This window comes from Chiloscyllium plagiosum, chromosome 39, assembly GCF_004010195.1.
Source record: "Chiloscyllium plagiosum isolate BGI_BamShark_2017 chromosome 39, ASM401019v2, whole genome shotgun sequence".
Lineage (NCBI taxonomy): Eukaryota > Metazoa > Chordata > Chondrichthyes > Orectolobiformes > Hemiscylliidae > Chiloscyllium > Chiloscyllium plagiosum.
Genome location: NC_057748.1, coordinates 27120993 through 27129019, shown reverse-complemented (window position 1 = coordinate 27129019; position 8027 = coordinate 27120993). Strand labels below are relative to the sequence as shown.

General features: G+C 45.4%; 1 protein-coding gene across 3 annotated transcripts in view; it reads left to right on the top strand.

Annotated features, from left to right (window-relative positions):
* Nucleotides 1-7793, top strand: part of nprl3 (NPR3-like, GATOR1 complex subunit) — a 22723-nt gene extending 14930 nt beyond the window's left edge. For all 3 annotated transcript variants that reach the window (XM_043680075.1, XM_043680076.1, XM_043680074.1), the window contains 2 exons: nt 6525-6717; nt 7535-7793. In XM_043680075.1, the coding sequence (XP_043536010.1) occupies nt 6525-6717; nt 7535-7700 (359 nt within the window). In that variant the 3' untranslated portion in view covers nt 7701-7793. The remainder of the gene's footprint in view (nt 1-6524; nt 6718-7534) is intronic.
* The last annotated feature ends 234 nt before the right edge of the window (nt 7794-8027 follow it).

The following is an 8027-nucleotide window of genomic DNA, read 5'->3' as shown; positions in this document are numbered from 1 at the left end:
AAAAAAGGATAATGATAGGGAATTTTAACTTTCCAAACAGAGTTTGGGGTAGTGTTAAGATCTTGGAATGTGGAGAAATTGGTTAAGTGTGTACAAGAAAACGTTATTATTGAATATGTGGATGCACCTACTCGACAGGTCGCAATACTTGACCTTCTGTTGGGAACCAAGGCAGAGCAAGTGACTGAGGTGTCCACAGGGGCACGCTTCAGGGAAAGTGATCATAATTCTATTGGTTTAATAATAATGATGAGAAAGGATAGAATTGATTTAAAAATGAAAGTTTCAAGTTAGAGTGTGGCCAGTTTCAGTGGTATTAGACTTTGAGAAGTTGATTGGAGGTGGGGGGGGGGGGGAGGTTATTCACAGGTAAAGGGACGGCGGACAAGTGGGAGGCCTTTAAGAATGAGACAATGAGAGTTCAGTGATGGTATGTTTCTGTTTGTGTGAAGGGTAAGGCATGGGAAAAGCTCAATGATGAGGGACATTGCAACTCCTGTCCAGAAAAAGAAGGGGGCATTCATCAGATATAGACAGCTGGGATGGAGTAATCCTGAGAAGGATATAAGGGCAGTCGGAGTATACTTAAACAGGAAATCAGGAGGGAAAAAAGGGGACATCAAATTGCTTTGGCAAATAGAATTATGGGGGATCCGAAAAGATTCTAAAATTATTTTAAGTTTAAAAGAATAACTAAGGAGAGAGTACAGGCCTTAAAGATCAACATGGCTTTCCTACATGTAACCACAGGAGATGGCAGAGACACTAAGCAAATATTTTGTATCACTATTTACAGTAGACAGGAGTATGGAAGCTAAGAAACTTGGGAAATAAATAATGTGATCTTAAAATGAGTTTATTTTACAGAAAAGGAGGTGTTGGAGGTCTTAAAGTAGAAAAATGGAAATAAATCCTGGAGACCTGATTAGTAATTTCCCAGAACTTTGTGGGAAGCTAGGGAAGAGATTCCTGGACCACTTGCCGAGATATTTGTATTGTTGATAATCATAGATGAGATGCCAGAAGACTGGAGAGTGACTAATGTGGCAGCTTTATTGAAGAAAGTTGTATGGAAAAGCAAGGGAACCATAAACTGGTGAGCCTTTCACACCAGAGATGCTGCCAGACATTCTGAGCATTTCCAGCAGTTTCTGCTTTTGTTTCTGATACACAGATTTTTCAGTTTTTATTTAGTAGTTAGAGAGCATTACGTTTTGAATTGGAGGCCTGTTAGAACATAACAACATCCGAACATAAGAAATACAATCAGGAGTAGGCCATCTGACTCCATGAGTCAGCTCTGCCTTTCAATAATATCGTGGATCATCTTTCAATGAACTGAGACTCCACTTACCCATTGCTCACTATAACCCTTCATTCCTTTACTGTTCACAAATCTATCTTCATCTTTAAAACATTCAACAGGTTAGCCTCAGCTGCTTCAGTAGGCAGGGGATTCCAGAGATTCACAACCCTTTGAGTGAAGACGTTGGCTTGACCAGCTATCCTTAGTAGCCACACACTCAGATGACAAGCAACATGAGTTCGACTGGGACAACACTATTATTATAGGACAAGCCAAACAGAGAACAGCCAGGGAATTCCTAGAGGCATGGCACTCATCCGCAGATTCAATCAATAAGCACATCGACCTGGACCCAATATACCGGCCACTGCAGCGGACAGCTGGAACTGACAACCGGAAGCGGCAGATACAAATCACTATAAATGCCGGAGGAAACATCACAGAAACGCTTGACAGGAGGCTCCCAAGCACTGAGGATGTCACCTAGACAGGGGACGAAACGTCTGCAACACAAGTTCCCAGCTCGGCGAACAGAACCACAACAATGATTTGGATGCGAGCATAAGAGGTACAGTTAGTAAGTTTACAGATGACACCAAAATTGGAGGTGTAGTGGACAGCAAAGAGGGTTACCTCAGATTACAACAGGATCTGGATCAGATGGGCCAATGGGCTGAGAAGTGGCAGATGGAGTTTAATTCCGATATATGCGAGATGCTGCATTTTGGGAAAGCAAATCTTAGCAGGACTTATACACTTAATGGTAAGGTATTGAGTACAGGAGTTGGGAGGTCATGTTGCGGCTGTACAGGACATTGGTTAGGCCACTGTTAGAATACTGTATGCAGTTCCGGTCTCCTTCCTGTCGGAAAGATGTTGTGAAACTTGACAGGGTTTAGAAAAGATTTACAAGGATGTTGCCAGGGTTGGAGGAATTGAGCTACAGGGAGAGGCTGAACAGGCTGGGGCTGTTTTCCCTGGAGCGTCGGAGGCTGAGGGGTGACCTTACAGAGGTTTACAAAATTATGAGGGGCATGGATAGGGTGAATCAGCAAAGTCTTTTCCCTGGGGTCGGGGAGTCCAGAACTGGAGATCATAGGTTTAGGGTGAGAGGGGAAAGATATAAAAAAGATCTAAGGGGCAACTTTTTCACACAGAGGGTGGTACATGTATGGAATGAGCTGCCAGAGGATGTGGGGGAGGCTGGCACAATTGCAACATTTAAAAGGCATTTGGAAGTGTGTATGAATAGGAAGGGTTTGGAGGGGTATGGGCCGGGTGCTGGCAGGTGGGACTAAATTAGGTTGGGATATCTGATCAGCATGGACGGGTTGGACCGAAGGGTCTTTTTCCGTGCTGTACATCTCTGACTCTATGGTCATGGTGGCATGCAAGAACTGACCATGGAAAACAAGGAGGTGGCAAACTGAGTCCTGTGTGTCTTCCCAGTAGAAGACTTAGAAAACTTGCCAATGGTGTTCGAAAGTCAGGAGGTGAATATGAGTCTGGAACTTAAAACATTTGCCATCACCAAGGAAAATAACAAACATAGCATTTTATTCAAGATAGGAGGGAGAGGAAGTGGGAGAGCAGGAACCTAGAGACGTATTAACCTAGCATCTGTCAAGGGGAAACTGCTAGAGGCTATTATTTAGGAGTTTCCAGCAGGTTCATTGGAAAATCAGGTGTACGTGGCTTAGTGAAAGGGAAAAAGATGTTTAACTAATTCATTGGAGCTTATCTTTGAGGAAGGATAGAATCATCAAATACAGAAGAGCCCTTCCCAGCAAGTCTGTACCGTAAATGTACAGTACACCCTACACTATTCCCACCTTGCCCACAATCTTGAACATTATGATACATCAAGTGCTCATCCATGTAATTTTTACAGGTTGTGGTGTTTCCCACCTCAACTACCCTCCCAGGCATTACAATCCAGACACCACCACCACTACCCCTCCCCCACCCCACCCTCTGAAAATATTTAACCTCAAATCCCCTGTAAACCACCTCCTTTCGCTTTAAAATGATGGCCCCTTATTATTGACATGCCTGCTTTCTACCCACCCTATCCATGCCCCTCCATCAGATTCCTCTCTCTAACCTTCTCTGCTGCAAAGAGAATGACCTGAGCTTATCCAGCCTCCCTCATCACTGAAATGCTCCGTCCCAGGCGATATCCCAGTGAATGTCCTCTGCACCCCGTCCAGTACAATGACATCCTTCCGAGTGTGACAACCCCTGCTACAGGAACGATTGTTGTGAAATTTGAAAGGGTTCAGAAAAGATTTACAAGGATGTTGCCAGCATTGGAGGGTTTGAGCTGTTAGGGAGAGGCTGAATAGGCTGGGTCTGTTTTCCCTGGACCATGGGAAGGCTGAGGGGTGACCTTAATGAGGTTGATAAAATCATGAGCATGTAGAGTCAAGGTCTTTTTCCCAGGGAAAAAGCAGAGTGAGAAGGACCCATCATCATGATTGGGAACAAAAATGCACAGTCGTGCAAGTGTGTGTGAGGGTCACAGGGCGGAGGAATCTTTACTCTGCATCTAACCCAGTGCTGTCCCTATGCTTGGGAGTGTTTGATAGGAGATAGTGTAGAAGGAACTTTACTCTGTATCTAACCCCGTGCTGTCCCTGTCCATCGGCATAGGTTTAAGGTGAGAGAAGAAAGATTTAGAAGGAACCTAAGGGGGAAGTTTTTCACACAGAAGGTAATGTATGTATGGATTGAGCTGCCAGAGGAGATGGTGGAGCTGGTACAATTGCAACATTTAAAAGGCATCTGGAAGTGTATATGAATAACATAGCACTTAGAACAGTACAGCACAGGAACAGGTCGTTCAGCCCACATTGTTGCGCTGAACATGACATCAAATTAAACTTATCTCTTCTGCCTGCCCTTGGTCCGTATCCCTCCATCCTTGAGGAGTCATGTGCTTATCTAAAAGTCCCTTCTATGCCCCTATCATGTCTACCTCCACCACCACAGCTGGCAGCGCGATCCAGACTTCTACCATTCTGTAAATGTTCCTCCTCTCACCCTAAATACTTGCCTGCTAGTTTTAGAGATACCAACTCTGGGAAAAAGATTCTGTCAGAAGGGATTTGACCGATTAGGGCCAAATGCTAGAAAAAGAGATTAAGTTAATTTAGGATATCTGGTTGGCATAGACAAGTTGGACTGAAGAGTCTATTTCTGTGCTGTACATCTCTATGACCAGAGCTGCACACCGTGCTCCCGCTGTGGCCTAACCAAAGTCATGTCCAACTCCAACACGAATGAGATGGAGAAAGGGGCAAAGATGTAGTGTACATGGGCTTCGCACATGCATTTGATAAGATTCAAATAAAGGAAGTTACTACTCTAGATATAAGTTCTTAGTGTACAGGATAAAGGAATGGCTAGCTCACAGGTTGTGACGAGTGGAATGGTTTTCACTGCTGGGCCCTCAACTGTATACGTTTTACACCAATGGTGGATTCAGGCATCAGAGTGCTCCTGCTCTGATACAGCCGATTTCTGGGTAACACATTGTGAAAGGAATTCTGAAGTCATGGCCCTCCTAATGAGGGAGCAGCGATACTGCTCCATGTCAAGATGTTGTGTGACACAGGGAGAAATTTGGAGGTCTGATTTTTCCCACAACATTGCTGCTGAGGTTGTGCAGGACACTGGTGAAGCCTATTTGAGAGTTCTGCATCCAGTTCTGGTCTCCCTGTTAGAGAAAGGACATTTTTAGCTGGAGAGGGCTCAGGAGAGATTTACCAAGATGTTGCCGGGACTGGAGTGTTTGAGTTATAAGGAGAGGCTGTGACTTTTTTCACTGGAGTGTAGGAGGCCGAGGGCTGACCTCATAAAGGTTTATAACATCATGAGGGGCTTTGATAAGGTGAATGGCAAGTGTCTTTTCCCTAGGGTGAGCGATTTCAAAACTAGGGGGCATTTTTTAAGGTTAGAGGAGAAAGATTTAAGGAGGGGGCAGTCTTTTACATGGAGAGTGATTCATGTGTGGAGTGGACTTCCAGCTGAAGTGGTGGATGCAGTTATTGTTCTAACGTTTAAAACACATTTAGATAAGTACATGCATAAGTAATGTTTTGGAGGGATATGGCCAGCAGCAGCAGGTGGCACTAGTTTAGTTTGGGATTGTGGTCGGCATGGACTGAAGGGTCTGTTTCCATGCTGTATGACTCTATGACTCTATGACTATGACAGGGTGTGGGATTGAATGTAGTTCAATTTGCTGATGACACCAAAGTAAGTGAGAAGTTATTGAGAGGAAGCACTGAGTTTGCAAAGAGCTATAAACAGCTCAGATGCTTGAGCAAACTATTACAAACTATCTGCAGACATGTCCAGTTAGGCAGTAGGAAATCGAGAGATTGCACAACTCTGTGGATGCAGAGGGATCTGGGTGACTAGGAAGGGAAATGGATTGTTGCTGTTTATTGAGAAAGGGGTAAGAGTAGGGAAGTTTCACTGGAACTGTACAGGGTCCTGGAGTACTGTTGTAGAGTTTTTGTCTCCAAGGTTTGAAAAAGGATATAATTATGCCGGAAGCAGTTCAGAGAAGATTTGCTTGTTTTGTTCCTGGGATTAGGGCCTTATCTTCCAAAGTTAGTTGGAGTTACAGAATAAGACATGATCCTCTCAAGACATATGGATGGATCTGGAGAAGTGATTTCCTATTGGGGGATGAGACTAGAATCAGGGCACACAGTTTAGAAATAAGGCCAGATGGAGTTGAGGATTATTTTTCTCGTGAGTCTGTGGGATTCTTACCTCCAGAGACTCGGCCACTGCATTTATCTGAGGCTGAGTTAGACAGAGTTTTGATCAAGGGAGCTGAGGGTTGATCGTCCGGAGAAACACACAGTAAGAGGAATTGACACCCCCGTTGGATCATACTATCCAGCAGAGCAGGTTCAAGGGGCTGAATGGCCTCTGCTGTGTTTACAGAATTATAGAGCCATACAATACAGAAGAGGTGCTTCGGCCCATTAAATCTGTTCCAGTCTACAGACAACAAGATGGAAGTTTAAGTTATATCGTGACTTGGAAACTGCTTCCTCTGTGGTGACAACGTAACCAAACTATTTATTTTTATTTTGCCCAGTCCTGTAAGTGTTGCTTTTGATTATTTTTTTCTGCCCCCTCATGGGCTTTACCCTCCCCCACCCCAAGCAGTCTTTCACTCTGTGACCTTCTCCCACAGCCAGCAGTGACGACATGACCCTGACCAGCCCAAGCATGGATAACTCCAGCGCTGAGCTTGTTCCTGGAGGTGACTCACCACTGAACAAGCGCATGACCGAGAACCTGCTGGCCAGCTTGACCGAGCACGAGAGGAAAATGATCCAGAACATTCCAGCTGCCCAGAACCAGGAGGATCTGCGTATGCTTGCAAAGTACGTGCTGGCCACATTTTGGTGATTGGTGGGGGGGAAGGTGTGGGTTGGTGGTGGTGCTGTTCATAGTGATCTCTTAAAGGGTTTCCCTAGACGACAAACCTCCCACCCTCCAAACCACCACCACCACTACCATCAAAGAGACTAACTCAACACGGGCTCAGTAGTTAGCACTGCTGCATTGTGGCACCAGGGACCCAGTTTCAATCGCAACCCCAGGTGACACCTTGTGTGGAGTTTGCACATTCTCCCCCTGTCTGCGTGGGTTTCCCCCTGGGTGATCCGGTTTCCTCCCACAGTACAACGATGTGCAGGTTGGCTGTGTTAAATTGCCCATAGTGCCCAGGGATCTGCAGATTTGGTGGACTGGCCATGCTAATTTCCGTTGTGTCCAGGAATGTATAGGAGAGGTGGATTAACCATGGGAAATGCAGGGTTACAGAGATAGGGTAGAGGGGTGTGTCTGGATGGGATGGTCTTCAGAGGGTTGGGTGTGGACTCGTTGGGCCAAATGGCCTGCACCCACACTGCACGTGCATTTGTGTGCGAGTGTGTCGCTCAGTAGTTACCTTTTTCCTTTTGTTCATCACATTCACTCCCTCGCTTTATATTTTGTATTCTCTTCTCTCCCTTTCATTCTTTTGGCTGTGCACTCTCTCGTGCTCTCTTTCTCTCTCTCACATATTTGTGTTCCCTTGCATGAGTCTGTGCACTCTCCTTGTGCCTACACTCTTTCTCACCTACACATGCACTGTTTTTCACTTGCACCTGTCTGCCTCTCACTCACACGCACTCTCTCTCTCTCTCTCCTTTTCAGACTCTTGCATTATTTCCGTGGCCGGCACCACCTCGAGGAGATCATGTACAATGAGAACATGCGACGCTCAGTGCTGCTGATGCTGATCGACAAGTTCCGCAGCGTCCTGGTTGTTCGCAATCACGAAGATCCCATCATTTCAGTCTTCCAATCTCCCTTCGTGTGAAGAAACCTTGTTTTTGTTTCAACAAAAATAATAACCAAGGGACTCAGGTTGGTGCCAACCATACACTGCCCAAATAACATCTCAAACCTTTTCGTTTTGTCTCTATTTTATTTTGACTTCCTCGAATATTTTACTGCTTCCTGCTCACCAGCTCTGAATGCTTCTGAGCAATTCCAGGATAGCACGAAGCCCCTTTTGTTAAACTCTGGCTAACTAAAGGTGAAGTCATCATAGTCCCAGAGGATCATAGAGGTACCTCCCGTCAGAGAGAGGCCAGGCGAATGATGGTGGCTTAACCTGAGGGGTCACCACACTTCAGGCAAGGAG